At 39.1% G+C, this 26,717-nt stretch overlaps 1 protein-coding gene across 1 annotated transcript in view; it reads left to right on the top strand.

Moving 5' to 3' along the window:
* The window catches only part of LOC149074923 (LHFPL tetraspan subfamily member 2a protein-like), a 40,853-nt gene extending 16,920 nt beyond the window's left edge, over window positions 1-23,933 (top strand). The window contains exons 2-5 of the mRNA XM_089245871.1: window positions 19,373-19,588; window positions 19,694-19,945; window positions 20,037-20,150; window positions 23,526-23,933. Of these exons, the coding sequence (XP_089101997.1) occupies window positions 19,396-19,588; window positions 19,694-19,945; window positions 20,037-20,150; window positions 23,526-23,668 (702 nt within the window). The 5' untranslated portion in view covers window positions 19,373-19,395 and the 3' untranslated portion in view covers window positions 23,669-23,933. The remainder of the gene's footprint in view (window positions 1-19,372; window positions 19,589-19,693; window positions 19,946-20,036; window positions 20,151-23,525) is intronic.
* Window positions 23,934-26,717: the final 2,784 nt, after the last annotated feature.

The following is a 26,717-nucleotide window of genomic DNA, read 5'->3' as shown; positions in this document are numbered from 1 at the left end:
ATTAAATACGCCACTGAACTTAAAGCTTAATCTGGATCCATTTTCTAATGGCCTTTAAGAAGCGAAAAGGCCCCTTCTGTTCGAGCTCGGGAAATTAATTAATCGATTAATTAATTAGCTACTCGCGTGGTGTCGCTATTATTTTTTTTCGCGTAGCTTAAGAAGCTTCGAAGCGTTCCGAGCTGTGAGTGGGGGAGGAAATTAATTGGTAATTCATAATTACGTTATTCGTGGCACTCCCTCCCTCCCCTCCATTTGCCCTTTTTTATGTCTCGGGGGGGGTGCTGTTTTATCTCTTCCCCTTTTTAGGAGTTTTAATTAAGAAAATAATTCATTTTTGAGGGAAAAAATAATTAAAATTATCTGGAATATTGTTAATTATTTAATGAGTTGCATGCACCGATGCCGGTCATTATGATTTTTTTTGGCGTGAAGGAAGAGGGGGGTGGGGCGCAAATTTGATTTTGTTGCAGTCGCTTACTTATCTCTCTCTCACCCCCGTGAAATTCGATTGTTTTTTTTTCGTATTGCCTTGAAGTAAACGAGTTTTCTTTTCAGTTTTCATCTAAAATTTGTAGCCTCTCTCAAGATTGGGAGGGGGGTGGGGGTTATCTCGTTGCCCAAGGGTGTTCCACCAATAAGAGATTGCGGGCCACTTCATTGATTTGCGAACGTGTCGCGGGCCACTTAATTAAGTGATCTAGAACCGCACCGCTGGTCACTCAAGTGATTTCTAAATACTCCGGAGTCACTTCGGCGATCTGGTAATGTGCCGTGTTGCACTTAAGTCAGGGCCGGAACTAGAGGGGGGTACGTGGGAGGGGGCGGGGACTGCCCCGGACGGCAGTTTTAGGTGGAAACGAAGAATACAATCATTAAGATAATACAATCATACACCTAATAAAATTATCGAATTTTAAAGTTGTGGGTGACAGCAAAAATCCTAGTTACGGCCCTGCTTAAATGATCTTCTTCTTCTTCTTACCAGGCAGGGACCTGGCTCTGTCCCGCTAGGGATATTAGCCATTTACTCGGCTGAGTTGGTCCGTGCTGGAGAGTGCTGAAGGTGTCCGACCGGGAAGCCCTCGAGATACATTTGAAGGCCATCCGGTCCGGCACATCCAGCCCTCTTTCCTCTTTTTATCCATGATGAGGGCACTATCCAGTCCCCTCCCCCCTCCCATCAAGCATGCTTAAATGATCTGTAACTGCATCGCGGGTCACTTAAGTCAGGGCCGTAACATGATTCGACCACCCGGAGCAAACATTATTTTGCCGCCCCCATGACTTTGAAACTCGATAATTGTGTAATTGTGTTCTTTGTTCCCACCTGATATTGCCGCCCTTTAAATTTCGCCACCCGAAACAGTCCCCCCGCCCCATAGTTATCCCTCTTTAAATAATCTGTTAATGTGCCGCAAGCCACCTAAAAAATCTGTAAATATTCCGCGAGTCACTTAAATGATCTGAGAATATGCCGCGGGAGTTAACGGACGCACCACACGTTTTAGGTCGCGGGCCACGTGTGGGCCATGGGTTGAGCATGTATGGCCTAGCCTCTCGTAGTTTCGTCCCTGAATGAATACAGTAAAACCTCTCTTTTGCGGACACCGACGGGACAAAAAAAAAATCGTCCGTAAAAGAGGAGTGGCCGTTAATCAGGGGTTTCAAATGCATATTTTTATTATACAAGGGGGGAAATTATTATTCGACCGTAAAAGAGGGGTGAGGAGTGACCGCAACTGAGGAGTGTCGGTTAAAAGGGGTTTTACTGTATTACTATTACTTAACCTAGACAGAGGCAGATTCATGTACGTTTTGCGGCCGCTCAGTCTGCAAATTTGTCGCCCCGGGCTATAGCCCACTCACTAGTCCCCCCCCCGTAAATACGCCACTGCCTGAACCGATCCGAGAATCCTTAATAATGAGATCTGATATTACATTTCGGTTTCTCGAGGCTTAGGCATTGGTGCAATGGTAAATGGTAGGCAATACTTCCAGTCTGGCTGTTGAGCGGAGGGGGGATTGATCCTGAGCATCACTTTGCTAAAGGAACCCTTGTTGAGGCGGCCCTATAATGCTGTTTGCCTCTATTTTCCTCGCATCACTCAACAAAAGATGTCTCACGCTTGTGTTGATGCCACTACGTATACTATATGTGTTGAGTTTCGGGGGGGGGGATTTTTGCTCCCCTCGAAGATATTTAGATTGTAGAACACGAGGGGGAGAAGAGGGGGGAAAAAACCGATTTTTTCCTAGAATGTGGAGGCCCCAGTTGCCCCCATTCGATAGATCTTTTTCCACCCTCTACAACAACGTAAACCCCTGTTTTTTGCCCCCCACCCAAACGAGGGTGTTTTTTTCTTTTTCTTTTTTGGGGGGCAAATTTCGGGAATGAAGATCTATTTGTCGTAAAGAGAGCAAAGACTAAGCAAATACTGTATATAGAATTTCTTTTCGTTTGGCATTTGTAGTCCATAAAGAGCCCTAGTTTCTCTCTGCATATGATGGCAAGTTTTGTAAATGATGGGGGTAAAAAAATGGATGAGTTTTGTCTTTTTCAGAAGTCTGATGGATGGAGGAATATGCAAGCAACAGGTCCATCGATCCATTTTTTTATGATGATGATGATGATGATGATGATGGCTTGCGATGCGATCAATCTTTGTAGGTCGTAAAAAAAATGGGGGATGTTGCCTCTCGCTTTTCGTGGAATTATTATCTTGTTTTATTACCTTCTCTGTAGGGAGAAGCTGAAGATACGAATCCTGGGATCCTGGGCTCAAGCATTTCTTTTTTGGCACCTTCAGCTCAATTCCCGTATACAGTGGAGCCTCTCCTAACGGACACTTTTCTGATCCCCGGCCCCGTGGAATAGGGATTTAGTGTATTTCATTCCCCGTTAGCGGACACTCTCGATAGCGGACAGCACAAACTCTAAATTTTTTTTGTCAATTTAAATTTAAATTTTTTACTCTAATTTATTAATTTTTGGTCATAAATCGAGAATCTGTCATAATCAACCAAGATTATGTTTAATCCCAAGCTCGTGTTAGTGAATATGATAATTAGAACTGTTAACTGGTATAGTGAAGAGAAGAAAGGTTACAAATTTTTTCATATTTGATCAGGCTTTCCTACTTTATTCGGGAACTAACTATGCATAATCGCTGGTAAAAGTGATAAATGTAGTGAAACTTAATCAAACTTCCTTTATAGAGATGACTAGCTATGATACCCGGCGCTGCACGGGTTTTCTTCAATGTGGATTTTTGCATCAAGTGATATCTCCTTTTCTTTAGGAACATACAAATCGTGTCAAGTTAACCAATATGGCTTCTTTCTGAAAGAAACAAATCTAGATTTAAAGAAACGTAGAAATGAATTCCCCCCCCCCCCTCCTTTTACGTGAATTTATGCAGTTCAATATCGAAAGACAATACGGAGACATTAATTATCATGCTGGAGAAGATATAAATAAAAAGTTGAAATCAATGTTGTTACATGGATATCCAACTCGAAAGTAGGTCCGGCTAATTACTTCGTATTTAATCTCCTGGGCTTCGTATATCTCTAAGCGAACTCAACATTTCAAAAATCGAGAATTCGATACAATTTTTAAAATTATTGATGTGGCAGGAAACCCCCACTAAATTTCCGCATTTATACAGTAAAATCGGCAATTTTAACACTGATTTCTATGGGGATCATCCTTTACCTGACCTTCAAAGTGATGCTGATGATGATTCTGACGACTAATGAAAAAAGTGGCAAACCATTATAAAGGCTTAAACTATTATACATATGCTAACAAGATTAGAGAAGTGACAAACCATTGTAAAGGCATAAAACACGTCTGAAACGCATTGCTAGGGAACCACGGTAACCAAAGTAAACGTTCGGAAAGTGATTGTTGAGGCCCGACCAAAAACCATTGTTGCCCGACAGTTTTTTTGCCCTGCTCTGACGAAATTTTAAAGTAGCCTATCGTTCAAGTCGGGTCCACTTTTGGTATATATGCTAAATTTGACGACGATCGATCTAAAATTGTAGATTTGTATAGAGAACATACACACACACACTCGTTACTAATGATGAATAACAAAATGAACTAATTGCTACCGAGGCCAAACGTCGTATAAATGTGGAAGTCGTATAAATGAGGTATCGTATCTCTCAATAGCGGACACTCCCCGTTAGCGGACAAAATTTTTGGTCCCATGGGTGTCCGTTATCGAGAGGTTCCTTTGTATGAGCAAATTTGAGGGTAATTTGGGGCCCGTTAGGACTTCATTTGTCTCTCACTAAAAGAAACTTTGATCTTATCGCCTTGGATATTATGTTGTGAGACAGTCATCGATTCGCATCGATGAGAATGTCTGGCGAGTTTTAATTTTGATGAGGCTGTATCCCCAGTTTTTGAAATTCGTGAAAAGTTCTTCAAATTTTAATGAGAGTAATGACGGCGAGTCCTCACTTCATTTTAGACGAGATGAGGGTTCTTTCAATTCCGTTATGTTGCAAACATTTCTTGATGAGCTTTATAGCAAGTTCATGGGGGGGAAAAGCATGGAGAGCTCTTCCGATGAGATTCATGGCTAGTTATTAAAATTTGATTATGTTCGTGGCAAGTTCTCTCTTCACACCCAAACGAATTTTAATGACGAGTTCTTGAAATTGCTGTGAGTTTCATGGTCAAGCTTTGAAGTTCGGTTAAACTGAATGGCGAGTTCTTGCAATTCTGATGAGTTCCTTGGCGAGTTCTTGCAATTCCAAAGAGTTTCTCGTGACAAGTTTCTGCAATCTGATGAGTTCCGTCGCGAGTTCTCACAATTCAGATGAGTCTCGTGGTGAGTTTTCACAATTCCGATGAGTTCCATCGCAAGTTCTCACAATTCAGATGAGTCTCGTGGTGAGTTTTTCACAATTCCGATGAGTTCCATCGCAAGTTCTTACAATTCATATGCATTTCGTCGTGAGTGCTCGCACTTCCGATGAGTTCCCGCAATGCCGATGAGTTTCACCGTGAGTTACTTGCACTTCCGATTAGTTTCGTGGTGAGTTCGAAGCATTTGACTCATTGGTAGTGTTATCATCTCTGTATTAAGGGGATCGTGCCGAATTCGAACTAGAGTTTCATCTTTATATCGACTTCTTGGCCTATTTTGTGTCCAGAGTACTAACGAAAGCCGCCGAACTGTTGAAGAATCAACAGGGTAAATATCGGACTCAAATCGATTCCCGTACCATCTGAGTTGTCTGCCTTCGACGCCAACCATTTAACTCGATGTGCGTCTAGGTTTCCCCCCTGGCTCCACCATTTTATTGGCCAACCTCGAGTCCATACACTCGTGTACATACTCCGTATTTCCGACATGATACGGGAAATACTCCCAAGTTTGCACTTCTCCCCCCCCCCTCCCCTTCCTGCTTATCAGCGATGTCGTGCAGTCCTCGAATATTCCGACGGACCCTCTCCCCATATCTCGCTAGTATCAAGCTCCCCTCCACCCTCCAGCAACGTGGGGCGTTGGTTTTTAATATGCCGCCCCCATAAAACGGACCCTCTCCGATTTTTATTACTACGTATTCCCAAGAGACTCATGTACAGAGGAATGGGGCAGGGGAAGAGACTCTTAGGTAAAAATATGTTCACGCGGGAGGGGGGGGGGAGGGTATGTTCAATTACCCCCTTCCCCCATGCCCTCTCGCGCAGTCACATAAAAATTTGTAATGAGGAGGGAGGGGGGGGGAACGATATACTCCTTGCTGCCCCCCCAATGGGCTGTTTTTTAAAAAGGGGTTCGTCGAACTGGATGGTGTGGTAATAAATTTGAATGGGTCTAGACAAGCTCGTGTTTCTTCTTTGCTTTCGGCCACCCATAAAAACTGCGTGTAAAGTGCCCGCTAATGAGGGAGGGTTTTGATAAGCACTCTAACTGATAACATTCTGTAGTGGTGCACGTGCGCTTGTATGGGGGGGGGGGGGGGGCTTCCGCATTGATTAATTCTGTGCCCGACAGGGGACCTAACAAATTGCATGAGTTGGATTTAATTCGGTCTGAATATAAACTACACGTTTTCAACCATGACCCGCGGACTAAATGTGACCCACCGAGTCATCCGATGTGGCCCGTGGCCACAAACCTAATTCTGAAAAAAAAGTAAGCACATTTTAAAATCATTTAAGGGTCCCGTGGCACATTCCCAGATCACTTAAGTGATATATGGCATAATTATAGATCGATGCGGCACACCTGCAGATCACTTAAGTGCTCTACAGCATATTCCCAGATCACTTAAATGATATAGGCATATATTTACAGATTACCGCGTCACACTTCCAGAGCACTTAAGCGACCCGCGGCACATTTATAGATAACTTAAGTGACTCGCTACGCTGTTCAGAACCATTTGAGTGACCCACGGTACATTTACAGATCACTTAAATGACCCGTGGCACATTTACAACTCAAGTCGCCAGCGACACGTTTTGAAACCAATAAAGTGTCCCGCATTGTCCTAAAGGTTGAGCACCTTTGATCTAAACCAGTGATTCCCAACGTAGGCGATGGAATGTTCCAGGGGGGCGGTAGAAGCACTTAGTATAACATAGGATCCTATGGGTTAGATTACGTTGGGGGCGATGGGAGGGAATGGGCAAAACACTGCCCCCCCTCCCCCCGTCAGCAGCTTAGAATATTTCATATCTTCAAAAAGGGGTGGTTCATGACGTAAGCAACCTTCAAACTCCCCCCCCCCCTTGTCATCAAAAGTCAGCAAATCCGAAACCCCTCCCCCCCCCCCTCAATGCTGACGTAATACTTGAATGACCCCCCCTAAAGAAAGCCCGTATAAAAAGCTTCTTTCACCTGCATCCAGTGATGGTAACTCGTGGGAAAGATTGGCCAAAATTGGTCCACATGGGAAATTTCTTGGCCTTTGTGGGAAATTTTGAGAGGTCATCACACAAAAGAATTTTTATTGAAAAAATACATGTATAAATGCAAAACAAGAAATGCTTTTCTAGTGTAAAATACCTGACTGCGTATTTCCACCGATAGATGGCAGGAAATTTTCGGAATATGTGGGAAAAATTTAGTCAAAAGGGAAATTTTTTGCTTGACGAGGTTACCATCATACCATCACTGTCTTCGACTGCCTGCACCCATCATTTAGAAGAGCACCCCCCCCCCCCTTTTGACAAACGTATGCCTGAAATCAGAATAATTGTGATCCTTTAATGCGATTTTTCAAGTTTGTTTGGTTTTTAAAAAAAAAAACCCAGTCTGTTTTTTTTTCAAAAAATCACATATAAGTGACCTAAATATAATTTTTCCCCCTTAAACATATCACATTGGTTCATTATTAGACAATATGTTTTATTCTTACCACATTTTCTATTCTTTAGGTACCTTCTTATGTTGTATCTTAAAATGGTGCGAGATGATAGAAGTGGTTTTTCAAAAAACAAAAACTCATAAAAATGGCCTGAATATAAATTTTCTTCAATATTAAGTATCTTAATTGCTGAAAATTTTATACAGTATCAAAATTTCTCATTCTTACTGCATTTTCTAATTTTCCGCTACATTCTGATGCTCTATCTTAAGCAAATTCATGAATGAAGATTGCATCACACATATGTGGTGGTGGTGTGGTGTACTATCTCACAGGCTTTCCCCCCCCCCCCCCTCACAAAGAAGCAACAACAGTAGTGACTTCTCGGGCATGCTAAGGGCAGGTGGTTTTATAATCCAAAAGGAGACAAACTGCTCTCTCTTTAAGGACAGACCAGTGTACTAGTAGTTACATTACCTCACAGACATTTTCATTTTCCTTCCACAGGAAACAACACATCTCGTACTGCATAACGCCACCAGGCTTAATATTGAGTTATTATTTTTACATATTTTCAACATTACCCCCCAGTTAATCAAGGTTCTACTGTGCAGTAGTAAAAGCCCGAAATTGGCAATTTCGTAAAGTGGCCGGTGATCCCTCCCCAAAAAAGATTTCATTAGAAATTCCTTGGAATATATACTGGGTCACCGTTTAGTTCATAGACTAAAGATATAATTATTCTAACTCTGTGGTTTAGTTAGGATTTATCTTTATCTGAAACCGACTATAGCTCAGGCCTACCACAATGAAGTGATTTTCTGCCCTTTACCCAATTGGGTGACCTATAGCGGAAAAATGAGCCTCAACATCACAGCCTTTCCGAGAGCCAGACGTCCCTCCCAATCTCCCACAACGCTCCCGCCTCTCGCACCGACAACGCTGCGGCCGCCATAGCGCAAACCGATCTCCATATCCAAAAAAAAAAAAAAAAAAAAAAAAAACCACATATATATATTAACTTATCCATGCTTTAGATCAATGTCTCGCGACAACAGTCCTCGGTGGAACATTGTCTTAACAGTAGCATGGCAAATATTCAAAATCAAAAATGTACAACAGAGAATTTGGAAAGCTTTAATTCTCACGCTGGTGGGCCTTAGCGCCAGGCACCAGCGGGTATTCCTTGAGAGCCAAAGAAATTCTCACGCTGGTGGGCCTCCTAGTGCCAGGCACCAGCGGGTATCGCCCAGAAAGATATAGAAATTCTCACGCTGATGGGCCACCAAGCGCCAGGCAACAGCGGGTATCCTGCAGGAGCAACAAAAGAAGTTCTCACGCTAGTGGGCCTCCCAGCGCCAGGCACCAGCGGGTTTCCATTATTATATCAAATAAGATGAAAATTATTGTCTCACCAAATTCATTAAATTTTTTTCAATTTATTCCAAAAGGTGTGTGTGTTTGTTTGTTTGTTTTTTTTTTTTTTGTTTTTTTTTGTTTTTTTTTTACACCTTGGGATTGCCTCTTTTATTGGGCTATTGCCTCTTTTGTGGTTTTTATGTCTAAAATGTAGACAAACTCTTTTTTGGGCAATCCTCTTTTTTTTGGGCATTATAGCCTCTTTTAAAACAAAGTTTAGTTAGGATTGTACAGTAGGAAGTAAAAAATAATCAGCTATATGTACAGGTGGTTATAATTAAAGTTCTGATTCCAAAACACGAATGAGAACTGCTGGTCAGAATGGCTTGAAAGTACGCATGAGTCCATTGCATGAAACAATGGAATTTTCTTTGGTGAAAAAAAAAAAAAAACACTAAAATGTACAAGTAGATGATACTGTACTTGGCCAGCGGTATAATATATTAATATATTTTGCGCAACCACATCATTTCGGCACTTCAACAGCATCAGTGTGTGAATAGGAGGGTTGGACATATCCCAGATGCCACGGCGACTAACAAAATCGGTTTCGGCGCCTAAAATTTCATACGCATCCTTGCTAGAATGAAGTGTAAGTGTGACACAGTTTTGTTTGCTTTTGTAATAATGTGCCTCCCAACATGGGAGTGGGTCATAAAGTCCTGGAAAAGTAAAAAAAACATTACTCAGGACTGTTTTTCTTGGGGAAAAACATGCTTCGCTCTTGACAAATTTGGCTGGCACCTAAATTTTTTTTTTGATTTGTCCAGCCCTGGTGGATAGCACAACTTTTATCAAGATGCACATTGCAACAACAGTGAAGCAGTTGCTGAAGAACCATTTTGATAATAACATGACATATGACACCTGGCCGCCACGTTCACCTAACAGGTGAACGTCACTATAACCCTTGCAACTTTTGGCTTTGGGGATAACCCAAAATGTTATGTGCAGTTGTCGGATTGCAAACTTTAGCCAATTGAAAGCGCATCCACATCATTACCACGACATACTCTCATATGTTTTTAAACAAGCATTTTTGCATTTCCATCTCACAGCCAAACCACAGTGGACAACATATTTAACATTTCTTGTGTAAGTTGCAGTTGTTTGTTTAAATGGCTTCATTTTTGTGATGTTTCCATGAATTACGAAATCGTACCATGCTAATTGCATTATCATTTTGCCTTGACTGGCTGTCATATCCATTCTGCGAGCAAACTTCCCATGTGCTGGATGAGTACAGTGTCATCTCTATCTTACATTTTCAAGTATTTTTTTCCTCTTCGCCATACAAAATTCCATCGCCTCAGGAACATTCATGAATGGCAATACAAATTTTCAAGTCATTCTGACTAGTGGTTTTTATTTTACCAGAAGTTTAGTTAATAATCACCCCCTGTATATTGCAAATCATTGCTAATTAAATTGCATTAATTGTGCTTCATTAAACACATTGTAATTCTGGTTTACGTCGTCTAATCTCAAATACTTATTGAAGTCATTATTGCTTTTTGAAACATTATCAATATGATACAATATTTTTCTTATAACTTTATGACATCCATATTTTTATGGGCATCTTTTTCTCAGCCACCTCGTTGGGCATTTTGCCTGTTGTGACCTTGTATTTGTATTTGTAATTGCTTCGTTTTTAATCATAGTTTTTGCAAAATAGAGTCCTAACTAAACATATCGAAAGAGTAACTAGGGTAAACACACATCTTTATTGTATGGTTAATAGAAACATTAAGAATTCTCAAACACAAAATATTTCCTTGAGTTAAGCTATAAAATAAGGGGGATCATTCAAGTATTACGTCAGCATCGAGGGGGGAAGGGTTTCGGATTTGCTGACTTTTGTTGATGACAAGGGGGGAGGAGGGGTTTGAAGGTTGCTTACGTCATCAACCACCCCTTTTTGAAGATATGAAATATTCTAAGCTGCTGACGAAATTTTGCTGACAAGGGGGGAGGGGGTCAAAAATAGCTGAAAATCTGCTTACGTAATACTTGAATGGCCCCTAAATAAATTGCAAAAAAGTTGGTTTTATTAAAATATAAGAAGTATTTAGATTAATTAATATGTGGATTGTGTTAATTACAATAATAAGCATTTTATTTTAATTAATTATTGGAAGTTTGAATGATTCTTGAGAAATTTTATTGTTTTTAATGTAAATGTTATTAAAACCAAAAATCCGGTTTAAACCAAACAAACCCGGTTTTCTTTTTTTTAAACCGTTTTTTACAAACCCTGCAATTTTTGCACGGGACTTTGATCAAGTGTTCGCTAGCACGAAATCAAATACGAGCTTTCTCTGAAAAGTAACAAGTTATTTAAGCACTCTTGGTGCTGCAGGGAGCACCGTGGTGTTCGCGAGTAAAATGTTGAAGAAGCACCCGCCTCCCCCCTCCCCAAGCAAGGATTTTTCACGGCCCTTTTTTTACAATAAAAAGCCTCAGAAAATAGTAAGATCCATCCCGGATTATGACCCTGTCCTTTCAGCAGGGGGGAGGGGCATGAAGGCGGATTTTGCCCAGCATTAACTAATACGAGCCGCCCCCCCCCCGTTATAATGAGTCATATAAATGGTACCAACGTCTATAATAGTACCAATAATGTTTTTTTAGAGCGGAAATGAAACTCGTGTCCGTTTTTCGGAGGTTATGATTTTCTCTTATATAATACAGGCAGATGGCTTTTGTTATGAACTGATGGTTATGAAACGATGGTCTCATAATCTCCTGGATTATTGACGGCTATGCTATATATATAGAGGTTATTGTACTGTGTATGGGAAGGGGGGGGCGAAGTTAGTTTTTTGTGTGATGGATAATCTCGTATGTGTTTCGTTCCCTGTGCATTAACAGACATGATGATGGTGGTGATGATATTGACCAGGTGTCACGCGGGAGAAACAGGAGGGCCCCTCCCTTTTTTTAAATGGTTGGGAAAAATCCGTGAGTCACACAATCCAGCGGGAAGCGCGGGCCATGTTGCGTCACGTAATGATCGAATCCGAACGTTTCCCGGGCATTAAGTTTATTTACGAACTTTGTTGTCACAGGAATTCTTGTGTTGGGAATTGGGGGGGGGGGGGCGGTACCACAGGTACGTTCGGCCTCGCTTAAACGGGGGAAAATCCTCCTTCACCAAAATTTACCTCCCAGAGACAATGTTAAAGTTTCCCACTTAATAATGATATGATAATTTCAATATTTAACGATATGATAATTTCAACTATTTTTTCCCCCCGCTTAACCGAATATTACGCTTCACGCGCCATCAATTAATACACATCAACCGCTATACACATAATGTTTTTATTGAATGAAACATTTGAAATTAATGGAAAATACAGGGTGGGCAAAAACTCCACAGAAACTTTAAAAATGAATAAAAACCGGGAAAATAACCGGAATAAAAAAACGGTTTGCAGAGTTAAAAGCATCGCTGGGTCACGGGAATATTTTGAGACAGGAAAAAAAGTAACTAAAAAATAGCCGGTAGTTGGCGCTGGTACGACCAACTTCGGTGGAAATATGTAAATGAGACGGTTATAAAAAAAACTTGCACTCCTAATCCACTATCAGTTCAACGTTGTAAACAGTGTATGTGGACCTGCTGTACCTGCCGTTGCTGGATTTGTGACTCGCCTGCAATATGTTATTCCCTGTGGTGGTGGTCGTGTGGAGAACACATACTGCTGTAATAAACGATTTGGAGACATTCTGTTCGTTATTTGCATATCTTTCCTTTGGCTTATGTACGTCAGCGCCACCTATCGGTTGTTTTTTTAGTTTTTTTCCTGTCGAAAAAACTCCCGTCACCTAGCGATGCTAACCCTGCAAACCGTTTTTCATTTCGGTTATTTTTCCGGTTTTTATGCATTTTTAAAGTTTCTACGAACTTTTCGCCCAGCCAATAGAGGGCGATAGTTTTCCTGATGAAAAGTAACAAAATCTTAGGTGTTGTGACCATTGCAATCTATATACAGGGTGTCCACTCTTATCATTGTCAACGGCTATTCTCTGAACCGTTGGTTTTAGAGACAACTTTCAATCAGAAAACATGTTTCAAATGATGTCGTCCATCATCTTAAATGCCATTCAAATGAAAAAAAAATATGAATAAAAAATTTACAAAATTTAAATTTTTATACGGTTTCCCCTCCGTCCTGTAACTTCTAATCAGAAAGTTGTTGCCCCGTCTCTCCTAAGGCCAACAAAAAATGATCTGTTTCTAAGGGGCAACCTGCCCTAGCTAAGGGCAATTATATTGAGATATTTAAATTTAAAAAATCGGAGGAAAAAAAATGGGGATAGAACAGAGAATAAATGAGGGGAAAGGAGCGTTGCCCGTTAGTTTATGATATTCTTTTTCCTCTGAATTTGAATTCCAATGTATGTATTAGTGAATACAGGTATTGCACTTAGGAACATGGAAATTCTTTTGTTGGCATCAGCATAGACAGGGAAACAACTTTCTAATTGGAGGCCAGAGGAGAGAGGAAGGGGACGTATACAAATTTAAATTTTATAGATTTTTTTATTAATTTTTTTTTTATTTGAACGGCATTTAAGATGATGGGTGACATCATTTGAAACATTTTTTTCCCTAATTGAAAGTTGTCTCTAAAACCAACGGTTCAGAGAACAGCCATTGGACAATAATAAGATTGGAAGATAAGAGTGGGGACACCCTATATATAAAATTTATTTTCTTCTGTATGTGTACGTTCTCCGTACAGATCTGCAATTTTAGCCGATATTCGCCAAATTTTGCTTTATATGCTAAACAGGACCCGACTTGAACGAGGCTACTTTTAAAAGTTCGTGAGAGCTGGGCAAATGCCCGAAATGGGCGGAAAAACTATCGAGCAACATTTGCTTCGTGAGATTCGGGGTTCCCCAAACAATGAGCTTCAGGCATGTTTATTCCTTTAGAATGACTGGTAACTTCTTCAATGGCCCCAGTATATGGAGTAAACTTCGGCAACGCCGTGTAATTTTGCTAGCTAAATATAATTTTGTGATTTCGTTTTTAATGTCTCATTTATTCGAGAAGCTTCACTAGTATTGATCCTTTATCAGTTTTCAATATACAATGTACACTAACGTTGTAAAATGGCAATTGAATTGTTCCCCCGCATAATCGGGTATCGAGTGCTGGGAATCGTTGATATCCGATTAAGCAGGGCCGACTTTATATAGTCATCAAACTAGAAACTAAATGGATGCGAAAAGCTTGAAAACCAAGTGTCGTAAAGGCACAGGGTGCCCCTATACATTAAATAGTTTAAAAATTCATAAAAATCAAAGGAATATTGTTATATTTATTTATTTAAAATTCAAACTACAGGCAAAAGCCCTGTTGCAGTTTGCATATATGAATACAAGATAAAGATAAAAACATACGTACATACAAAAATTAAAAGTTTAAAAATATACATCATCAGTATCACTGCATCTCAGAAATCGGTACAATGGAGAATTTTTCAAAACATCAGAACGATATGGGGGAACACATAAAAAAGATTACGGCATCTAAGATTGATTCGTGGGCAATAAAAAGTAATAAGTTTAGAATATCAGGTGCTTCATTATCAGAGTGAAGAATTTTTACAAAAAAACCTAGTAAGGGCCCTGAGACGGCTAGTTTCAAGGGAATCATAAGAGATCGATGAGCGAAGTATTTCGTTTGGTAAGTAATGATTATATATGACTGATGTTTCTTAAAGTATACATAGCGTAAAAACCTGTTTTGAACGCACGTTCAGTTTTAACTATATCAAATAAGCAATGCGGATTCCAAATTATGCTACAATATTCCAAAACAGATCTGACATAGGAATTGAAAAGTAACAAAATAGTTTCAACATTGTGAAAAAGCTTACTATTACGAATTATAAAACCAAGACTTCTAGATGCTTTAGACACAATATAATTAATATGTTGGTTAAATGAAAAAGAACTGTGAAATATTACACAATCCTTCACACAATCAACCCTTAGAAGTAATTGACCATCGATACTGTGAAATCGTATATAAGTGGAGAATGCCTCCTACTATAGGTAATACATTTACACTTATCAATATTTAAATACAACTTATTATTTACACACCATAAATTCAGTTTGTTAATAGATTCTTGTAATTTAGCAGCGTCATCAGCATTATTAATAACGTGAAAATTTTTTGCATCATCAGCAAACATTAAGCATTTAGTATCGATACACTCAGGTAAATAATTTATAAATAAAATAAAAAGTAAGGGACCCAGAATCGACCCCTGTGGAACACCAGAATAACATGCATGACAAGAGGATTTACAACCATTAAAAATTACTCTCCGAGATCTCCCAGTAAGGTATGACTCAATCCACTTGAGCAGATGTCCAGTAAAGCCCCAACCCCTGATCTTCTGAAGGAAGAATAATATGATTGATTGAATCGAAAGCCTTTGAGAAATCAGTATAAACAACATCGATTTGCTGCTTATTATCTATAGTTTGAGCTATAACTTGAGAAAATTCGTCTAAATTAGTTAATGAAGATCTCTTAGCAATAAAACCATGTTGACAATTAGAAAACCAGGAACGAAGGTGGCCATAAATTCTTTCATGGATGGTAAGTTCAAATACCTTACAAATAGAATTCATTTTAACTATAGGTCGGTAATTTAAAACAGATTTGTCACCATTTTTAAAGACAGGCAACACTGAGCAAATCTTCCAAATTATAGGAAAAACACCAGAACTAATGGAGATATTAAAAATGATAGATAGAGGGCCAGATAAATTTGAACGCGGTTTGCGAAAAAAAGTTATTCTCACGAAAAGGGGGGGATTTTTTTTTTTTTTGATAAAGGAAAGAAACCTAGTTTTGAATTTTTGTCGATGGAGGGCGCTGCACGAAAGCAAATTACTGAAAATATGCAGATTAGAGTCGTATAAAATGCTGGATGTACGGAACGTTCGTAAAGCTTCAGCCGGCGATTCGGGGTTGAATTAAAACAATTTCGCGACTCGAATATAATGTTTTATCCACCAATGTCAACTTTATAATGAGAACCTCGTGTGAGCGACAGCAATAAGAAAATTCAGAAATGAGTTATTATGCGTATATAGGTACCCTGCATTCTGTAGGACTGATTTGTACATATATTTCCAGCGATTTTCTTTTATTCAGTGCCCTCTATCGACAAAAGTGTGAACTTTTTTTTCTGTATTAAAAAAAAAAGTATTTTTCTTTATGTTCACAAATATACCAATTATTTCATTTTTTAATGAATTTTTAAATTAGTTACGAATTTATGGGATACTCAGTGCATCGAATATATCTTTAATGAAAACTTTTACAAAAACGAAATTTTTGAGAGCTATTTTATCAAATAATGAGAGATAAAACAGGCGGAACCGTGCTTCGGAATTTTTTACAACCCTCTGCAATAATCCCTGAGGCTGTTTCCTCATGAATAAATGAAACAATTTTTTTTTTTCTATTTATGAGCACAAGGAGCCCCAAAATTAAATCTACATATTTTCACTGACAAACCAAACATATGCAATCCTAGTAGCATCCAAACTGGGCACGGTCCGATAGCCTGTGGTGCAGAGGGACCCCATGAAAATTATATCTGGTTAAAATTTTCGAAATTAAGCACGTAAAATGGTAGGCAAGCATTTTGTCCAGGTAGAGAGCGTCAGAAAAATCACTTTGTCCGAGGAGGCCCTACCTGGCGAATTCTCGAAAATTTTAACCGGTGGGCTCATGCGTTAAAACGGCACTGGATGGGTGTAGTTCCTGCTGCTGTAAATGGGGATCCATGCAACACCTACTAGAGAACAAAGCCTCCACACGAAGCTTGTGGCGTCACTGAAGTAGGCTATCTCACTTAAGACGCCTTCATATAAGGGTATTAAGGGGTTCTAATCTCACCTATAGTAATTGGATATGCTACAAAAAAGTGTTACGATAGCGCATACGTCGCATTTATCCAATGGCTATAGGTGAGATGGCCTATTTCGGTGACGTCACAGGCTTCGTTGGGGTGGGGGGCCTTGTTCTATAGTAGGTGTTGGTCCATGACAGATACTAATATTTTCCGGGGTCCATGACTAAAACTATTTGGGAACAGCTGGTTCAGAGTTTAATCCTGTTTTACAGTTCCTAATATTTTACGGTCGCAAGCTTCACGTCTGCCGAAATTGGCCCTGTAAATAGGCGACATTTTGAAATCTATGTGGACTTCATGAAGTGTGGTAGTTGGCAGTGGTATTTTTTTTTTTAATGTTTTACGTGAGAAATTCTTCGGATTATTTTTTTTTACCCCAAAAATATTAGAACTCATGTCACCATCTATCGGTAAAATGGTAAAAGCGGAACTAAATTTGGTGTGTCAGGCCAATAGATGGCAGGGAATTCACAGTTTCAGAGATTTCGCTTGCGCGGTAGGAATATCGGACTGGCACGCAAAATTTTTGAATCATAAAAAAAAAAATTGTTTTTACATATTCGAAGAGAAAGTGCGCACAATAATGATAATGTCTGTCCGCGAGGTTCCGTTAGTTTTACGAGCATTCGACAGAGGACTACACAAATAATGTATAATACCCTCAATAATAACAAGGCTATTATTATTAACTTGTTTTGCTCTTAACTGAGGGGGTGACAAGGTATGGGGAAGAGAGGAACGCTAAGAGAATGGCTGTTGCTTGAGCTTTCTTCCAGAATTACTATTTCACGCACCAATAGTAATTCTGGAAGAAAGCTCAAGCTCTATTTTTAGTTATGTTGGGGGGAAACTTTATGCCAGGGACTTTCTTTACACATAAAAGGCCATCAAGGGGGCCCCCTATATGTCACGTCCTATTTGAAATGAAACACGACGCGGCAATGGGCTTTGTCTAACCGAAAAATATCTCTCGAAATATCAAAACGCAATAGAGGGATCGTGGGTAAATAAACTTAAACGAATTATAATTAACTCTGGTTATCCAGGCACGTGGATAACGTAGTTCAGAGAGAGACCTCGCCTTCTATTCTTACTGCAATTACCCGAACCCCCTCACTGATGCTTCCATTTCGGATGATTACAACCGGGTACGATACTCAACAAAAAATAATCACTATATCAATTATGAACGCTCTATAATTGCCATCGACAACTAAAAATATAAAATACTTCGGAACAGTTGCTCTGTGCCAATAAAATGAAGAAAAATGAAAGCCGCGGACCCCTTTACAAAATGATATCTTGCAAGGGCGTAGCCAGAAATTTCGTTCGGGGGGGGGGACCACTTTCATTTCGGGGGGGGACCAAAGTGACAGAACAATGGATTAGGCCATCTTTTTCCCTTTTTTCGGTCATTTTCTCACATTTCGGGGGGGGGGACCAGACCCCCAAGTCCCCCCCCCCCTGGCTACGCCCTTGATATCTTGTATATAACAATGGAAAAAAAATGAGTTGATTGTTATCTCACCCAAGCGCTCACGGACCCCTGAAGTCTCTCTCTAAGACTTCGTTGATAGTCACTGCGTTTGACTAACAAGAAAGGGTCCCAAGGTGAAGGAAAAGTTTCGAAAAAAATAACTCATTCTACTCATTTAAATATGCACAGAAATATAGAAAAATCGAGTGGAATTATTATAATGAGTGGAATAATATCGATATTTTGCACGCCAATAGAGGCCAAGAATGAATTTAATATTTTCGCAACCCTAGAGTGACGTCATTCAAACAACACATTATTAAGTACAGTCAAAGCCTAAGACGCCTTCATATACCAATGGTCATTGTATTAAGGAGTTCTATCAAAGCCACTTGAAAGGTTTAATGCAGCTTTGGGTACAGTTAAGGCGACTGGATAGGGGCTCCTTATTCTAGTGGCTATAGGTACAGTCAACACCCTTCCTATCCCCATAGATAAGATCTTATCCATAGGGGGTGTTGGTACAGTACACAGGGAAAAAAAAAAAAGAACTAGAGTGTGTAAAGAGAGAGAGTGGAAAGAATTTTTTTATCGCCAAGAAGCGATGTGTAGCCAACTGTTTTCATTTCTAATAATTTTTGCGTCATTCATAATTAAATTCGCGTCATTCATAATTAAATTCGCGTTCGTTCTTTCGAACCGAGCACAACTCCGGGCTGTCGCCAGAGGCAACTTTTTTAACGGGAGGATAACGGGCGAAGGGCATAACTGTCGTAATTTATTGCCGAATTGGTTTTTTTTACCACCAGGAAATAGTACATACAGTCGAATCCCGTTATAACGAACTCCAAGAGACCGGAGAAATCACTTCGTTATAACGAAATTTCGTTATAAAGGAATTTCAGGTTGTTTGCCTTGCTCCTACGTAAACTTATTTGAGGTATTAGAAAAGTGTTCGTTAAAAAGAGATTTTCGCTATAACGGTATTCGTTAAAACGGGATTCGACTGTAGTTTGATAGTCATTCTAAAGTGCAATGTAAACCTCGCCCATGCACACTAGGGAATTGGGAAAACCCGGAGGGCCACAAAATACATAGGCTCGTCCCTGTTTGTACTGCTCTTTTTGGTACCTACTGAAGAACGAGTATCCATCTGAATCTTTTGGTTCGTTAGGTTGACGACCCAATCACTCGAAGATGTGCTACGTGATAGTGACGTCCCGGACTCTCCTGTGGACGTTGCTGACCATAGCGACGACACTGGCAATGCTGGCGGCGGTGGTCACTCCGAGTTGGCTGATCGGTGCCCCGAGAAGTCCCAGCATGAGGGCGAGGTACGCCAACAGGGGGAGTGAGCTGGAGGAGAGGGAGCTGTATTCGCCCACACTCGGTAAATATTTCAATATTACTATCTCCGAATATTCTATTGAATTGATGGTTGAAGGGAGGAAAAAAAACCAGATGATTGAGGCTTTCTATACTTCGGACATTTCAGGCATCTACAACCGCTGCATAAAGATCCACCAGATCAATCAGATCTACACGGACAACTGCGCTCCGTTCGTAACGAGCTTCGGCATGCCCTCGGAGCAATTCCCAAACTTCTGGAAAGCGGCCCTGATATTCTTCGCGTGCGGCCTGGTGCTGATGACCTTCACCGTGGCCACTTCACTCCTAGGCTGCTGCATCAGGAGCATCGTCAAAAAGAGCATCTTCACCATCTCTGGGACTATCCAGGCAATTGCAGGTGAGTTTGCCGTCAAACAGAAATTTACATAATTGGGAAACCTTTTAAGGAAGCTATACAGTGAAATAACATCATGATACATATCTTCCAGGTCTGCTGTACATCTTGGGCCTCACTCTTTACCCAGCTGGCTGGGGAAGCAGGCGTGTTCATCTCATCTGCGGAGAAAGAGCCGAACCGTACTCTTATGGAGATTGCTCTTTAGGTATGATATTTGCGGTGTATAAGTCATTGGACACACTTTGGAAAATTCAGATATATATATTTTTTCGAATTTCAGCAAAAATACTTTATGAATTGTTCTGAAATTTTGGTCACGTGAATTCTTGAGATAGACGAGCCTAAGTGGAACATGAAACACCCTACCAACCATGACCCCCACATCCTGGATCAGGGCACCTACGCTGGGATCTTTCACGGGCTCTTCTATAGTTAATTTATAGCGCGAAAAAGCAAAAAATGATGAGAATTGTTCCGGACCCTGTCAGCCCCGCCCTTGTGGGGGGCCATGCTACCAACCCTGTACTATCTTGAACCGTTTTCGAGTTATGGTGGATAATCGATTACGGAAAAAAATGCGTCGTCTGAAAAAAACCAAAATTTGTGAAGTTTCTGAAATACCTATACGCAAAACTAAGCCTAAGCACACATTTGAAAAAAAATCCTATAAATGGAAACCAATTTCATCGAAATAACTGGATTTAGTGGCGAGCTACAAGCGTTGAAAGATTGGCGAAGTTCAAAATCGAATTGTCGCCCAAAATTTTTCCTCGCCGCCGATTCCGCGAACACCCTTCTAGCTGCAATCGGTCAAATTTGCCAAAAAAAAAAAAAAAAAATTTGTCCATTCCGCCAGGTCCCCCACCCTCAAGACAGACTTTCCACGGGTCCTTCTATTGGGAATTTGTAGCGTGAAAATCCAAAAAGGATGGTAATTGTCCCGGGCCCTGCAGCCCCACCCTTATGGGGGGGGGGGGGGACAGACAGGAGTGCGATTCATGTAACTCCCAGTTGAATGTCGTGAAAATTTAGAAAGATATACGCAATGCAATGAGCTGCGATTTCAGTTACTTGTCAGTTAATATACATTTGAGGAGAATTTCTTATCGTCCAGCCACTTTCAGCCAAGTAACTGAAATTACTGCTCACTGTATCGCAGACGTCTTCCTGAATTCTCATGAATTTCAACTGGGATTTTTATATAAGTTGCACTATACGTCTGGCAACCAAATTATGAAAAAAATAAATAAAATTGATATTTCCTGCGCAATATGCTTAATTAAAAAAGATTTTACAAAAAATACTCATATATTTCATCTCTCTCGCAATATGTGTGAATTCATACATTTTAAATTTCTTTATAGTGTAGGATGCCTCTTGTATAGTGTCAAATTTTATGTAAATTTAGCTGGTTGAAGACTCATGTTATAAGCAAAAACATGCTTCGAAAATTGGAAAATTTCCATATAAGAGACATTTATGTCTTTATACATGAAATTTTCACGAAAATGCATACAAACATTCAAAATAGCAGGCAAAATATTTAGTGAAAGTTACAAATCATTTACAGCTTTTTATGAAACGGTCGATAAAAAGTAAATTTTTTTTCTTATTTAATTTTTTGTCATTCCCTGAATTTTAACTGAAATTGTATGACTCACATAGGGTTCACGTGACCGAAATTCCAGAACATTACATCAAATATTTTCTTAGAAATTCAAAAGAAAATATCCCAGAATTTCAAAATGCTCATTGACTTATGGCTATATAGTGCATGTCTGTGGTAATTGATCCATTCAGTACTAATCATGATGATAAAGCAAAAAAAAAAAAAAAATAATAATAATAATAATCAGGGCTCCCACTTGTCTTACTTTTTTTGGTAAAATGTCCAACTTTTCCTACTAAATTCTATCAACAAAATTTGTGTAATTGAATCATCCATATATTGCCATCTAATACAAATTTTATAGATTGCAATTAATGATTCTGCCAAAGCAGAAATTGTATCGTTTTTCCAAGTTATTTGGGAAGGGAAGTGTATGTGAGCAATTTGGTTTATATTAACTTTTCTTTTGCTTATTTTGAGGGTTCAATTAGTTGAGTAGTCATTAAAACTTTTGTCTGAATGGAAAAAATGATTTAGTATTTACTACTTCGTGGTCAGTAACTAACATTCATCATTCAAAATTATCATGCTCATTTTGTGTTTAGGTGAAATAACAGTTTGCTACAAAGCATGGATATATTAGGTTTATTCTAGGTTTGATGATTCTGATGCTATCCAATAGCATTCAGTTGTCTTCTGTATTTTTAGGGCATGCAGTGACATAAACAGTGTTTACAAAGAGCTAGAAATGAAAGTGCTTCATTTGTCAAAAACGATTTGGTTGGTATTGAACAGTATAAATGTGAATCCCTTTAAAAAAAAAAAAAAAGGATTGGCAACACAGTAAAACCATCCATTTCCCCCTTGACTTATTTACATTGGACCTCTTAATTCACAAATTTTGCAGTGTGCGTTTGAAAGTGGTTTCGAAAAGAGTATCTCATTCTTAAAAAACTTAAGTGTCTTCATATGTGAAGAAATGTCCTCTCCACTTGTTAATACAAGAATCCTAGAAAGACTGGTTATATTTTTGGAGATGATGATTACAAGAAAATTCATCTCTGCCCCCACATGATGAATGAACACCAGAACTTTGCCATTGGACTTATCCCATTGCCGAGATCTCTTCCAGCCCAGCTTCGTGGCAGAGTCTGGAACATCCTCTGCCCCCACAGGGACTCGAATCTCCGGTCTCTCGTTGCCCAACAAGAGACCGGGATTCGAGTCCCCTTAGGGGCAGAGACAGTGCCGTCTTAACGCATGGGCCCACCCAAGCACGGCACGGAGGCCTCAAGAAAAAAAGGGCCTCACAAAAATTAGATCTGTTTGAGATTTTTGAGAATTTGCCTGATAGGGCCTAAGAAAAATCATTTAGCCCGGGGGCCCATGATGCTCTTAAGACGGCCCTGGGCAGAGATGAATTTTCTTCCTTGTAATCATCATCTCCAAAAATATAACCAGTCTTTTGAGTATGTCTTCATAATTCGCTGTGCATTGTGGAAGAGAGCTCACACACTGGACTGTTGAAGACAAAAAAAGAATGCAAGATATATTGTAGGAAGAGACAAAAAAGAATTATCTGTGCTTTGGCTGGAGTCAATCTTATAGGATACTGAAATAATCTATGGACATTTTTTTTTACATTTTTCTAAAATAAAAAACATTTTTGATGTGTTTTATTATTATGCTATGTATTATGCTCTCTGGGGGAGGGGGTACCTCTCCTTCCGACTTTTTAGCCCTACTTTTTCTAATTTTTTGAGTGGGAGCCAGTGTCGTCTTAACGCATGGGTCCACCCGGGGGCCTCACAAAAATGAGATACGGTTGAAATTTTCTAGGATTCACTAAGTAGGACCTCCGAAAAACCACTTTGCCCGGGGGCCCATGATACTCTTAAGACAGCCTTGGTGGAAGCCCTGCATGCTTACTTGTCGCAACATTTTTATGTCCGTATTTCCTTCCACTTGCAGGGTTAGCGTTCTACCTCGCAGTAGGTAGCACCTTGGTGACATTCATCTGTTCGGTCCTCTCAGTCCAAGCTGAAACATCAACATCTACAGACAAGGTTCAAGATGAGATACACGAAGGAAAGACATTGATATGCTTGATCTGATGACGATCAATATTTCTTTTTCTATTTCGTGAATTGATCGATTGTGTGTGTCTTGTGCTTGTGTATTTGGATCTCTCTTTGCTACGAATATTTTTTTTTCAAAACATGATTCAGTATTTGAGACAATTCTATCTTTCGAAGACAAACTGAATTTGAAAAGCGTAAAAACATTTTTTTATTGCTATTTTGTTGTAAGATTTTTCACTTACCGAGATGCTTTGTTTGTTACATTTACATGATGAACAAATAAATTTTTACACCTTTACATCGTTTCTGCTGCGAGACTCTCAGATCTATACAACACTGTCTTGTTAGACATTTAAAATTAAATTTGAAAAACAAATTCAAGCAGTTGCCATTCACAAACCACAGAGGGAGGAAGGGAATACAATATTTGCCATAATAATACAATAGCACCTAGAGAAAATTACAGGATATCAACAATTAATCAATGTAACAATCACATCCATGAAATATTAAATGTTTACATTATGGTAAATGTGATAAATCATCAGAGTTACTATGCATAATCTCCAATCATCTTGGTAAGTTTGACAAACTTATCACTTTTACCAGCGATTATTCATAATACCTAAGTGTTGTTGGTAAATTTGACAAATGCTAAAAAAATTACCACTTTTACAGGTGGCTACATAATACCCAAGCATACTCTGTAAATTTGATAAATACTCACAATTTACTGATGATTATGCATAATACCCTAGTGCAGCGTTTCTCAACCGCTGGGCCCTGATATCAACCATACCAGACAGTGAAAATGGTTCACCGCTCCATTTTTACCCATTTTTTCCTCATTAGTTGTATGTATGACCGAGTCTTCCACTCACAAGATAGATATAAACCGGGCCATGTCCTTCCAAGGGTTGAGAACTACTGCCCTAGTGAAATTGGTGAATTTTATAAACATAGAAAAATTCACGAATTTCACTAGGATATATGAACATATCATCAAATAAATACCACATACAGGATATAACAAATGCCCATTTAATGAATTTCATGATTGAAAATTTGTTAAATTAAAGAATTTTTTTACATGGAAGTTTGTTATATCAGGGTAAGATTGTAAAATTTGTTAAATGGGAGTTAATTATAAGAGTTATTTCAGGGATTTTCAGAAAAATTCGTTAAACCAGAGCACATTATATCTGGTTCGGACTCGAGCTCATGAGTACAGAGAATGTGAGATGGCGATTATGCATAATAACTGACAAAATATGATGAATTTAATACAATTTATCATGTTTATCAATGAAGCTTGGGTATTATGCATAATCCGTAGTAAAAATAAGTAATTTTTTTTAAGCATTTATCAAATTTACCAATGGTGCTTGGATATTATAGATTCAGAAAAACATAATGCCAAACTGAAAGAGCAATTCAAGCATACAATAGTAATCCAAAATAACATAGGTGCGCAAACATCACCCAAACCCTCTACAGGGAGTTGTTGCACCACAAACTTTTAAAGCAATCCCGAACTCAACAAGCATGAAATTGTAATTCTGACAACATAAATACATTAGGGCCACACATACACTCAGAACACACATTCCAGCATGTACCGATTCATTAGAAAGTTTGCATGGACTGCATGCTTGCTGCTATTACTTAATCTTTGCCCTTACATTGCCTCTTACACATTCCTCTGCGGAATTTTCAACGAATCTATACATGCCAGAATGTGTGTTCTAAGTGTATATGTGGCCCTAACGTATTTATGTTGTCAGAATTGCAACTCCATGCTTGCTGAGTTCGGGATAGCTTTAAAAGTGTGTGGCGCAACAACTCCTCCCTGTAGTGGCTTTGGATGGCGTTTGCGCACCTATGTTATGTAATTTTGGATTGTTATTGTTGCCTGAATTGCTCATTCAGTTTGCATAATCGAAAAAGTGATGAATTTAGCTAAATTTATCAAACCCATCAAAATGGTAAGTGATTATGCATAATATAACTGGATTTATAACATTTACAGGGTAACATATACAAGAAATCATGTATATATATTCCCTTCCCCTTGATTTTTCAGTTAACCTTCATTGTCAGGAATTTGCAAATAAAAATATGCTACTGGACACATTAAACTTGAAATTACCCTTTACAAAACAATTCGACTGAAATAAACAAAACAATGCAGCAGGCATTTTGCAATCTAACTAATATTTAAATTATGATACAACACTCCAATATGAACAACATATTACAAGCAACTGTTAAGCGAAAACAATTTTTTTCGGCAATGATGGCATTCGGGTACTCTGTATATGTGCGCATTTCTTATTCACAATAAAAATCTGGACACGAGGCATCAAAAAATGCATTTTTTTTACAAACATCACAATATATAACAACATGCTAGAATTCTAACACCATTTACTCGAACATTCGGCATTAAAATGAACTTGGTAAATGTACAGTGTGCCTACTACACTGCCCTGCAAAAATAAAGCACAGTATGTTGATAATGAGGGTATTTGAGCAAAATACCCTCGTAATCTACTCTCATTAAAAAATAAAGGCAATATCCAAATGATTTGTTCAATACAGTTTAATGGTGAAAAATAATGTGAATCAAGCAAACTGAAAATTTATGGTTTTCATATGTTATAGAAAATCATTTTGGAAACTGAATTTCAAGTCCATCATTTGCGTAAGGGAAATTCATCACTAACAATTCATCGAAGGGAAAATTTATCACTCGGAAAATCCACTGCCATGCAATTCTCCATAAGGAAAATTCATTGACAAATTTACATAGTGAGTGAATAAGTGAGCAAGTTAGTTTTTGGTCAAGTGAGTCAAGGACCTGGTCAGTGAGCAGGTGAGCAAACAATCGAGTGAATGAGCAGGTGAGCCACTCAGTGTCACCCACTCACTTGATCACTTGTATAGTTGCTCACTCATCCACTCACTTCATCACTCACTTGGTCACCCATACAGTTACTTACTGTCTCACTCACTAGCTTATTTGCTAGCTCATTCACCAACTCATTAGGTCACTCACTCACTCAGACAGTCACTCAGTGGC

The sequence above is a fragment of the Pholcus phalangioides genome, unplaced genomic scaffold, assembly GCF_987345545.1.
Source record: "Pholcus phalangioides strain wild (caught in Gottingen) unplaced genomic scaffold, Ppha-v1.0 ptg000016l_1, whole genome shotgun sequence".
NCBI lineage: Eukaryota > Metazoa > Arthropoda > Arachnida > Araneae > Pholcidae > Pholcus > Pholcus phalangioides.
Note: the sequence above shows the minus strand (reverse complement) of the source record. Positions and strands in the feature narration are given on the sequence as shown.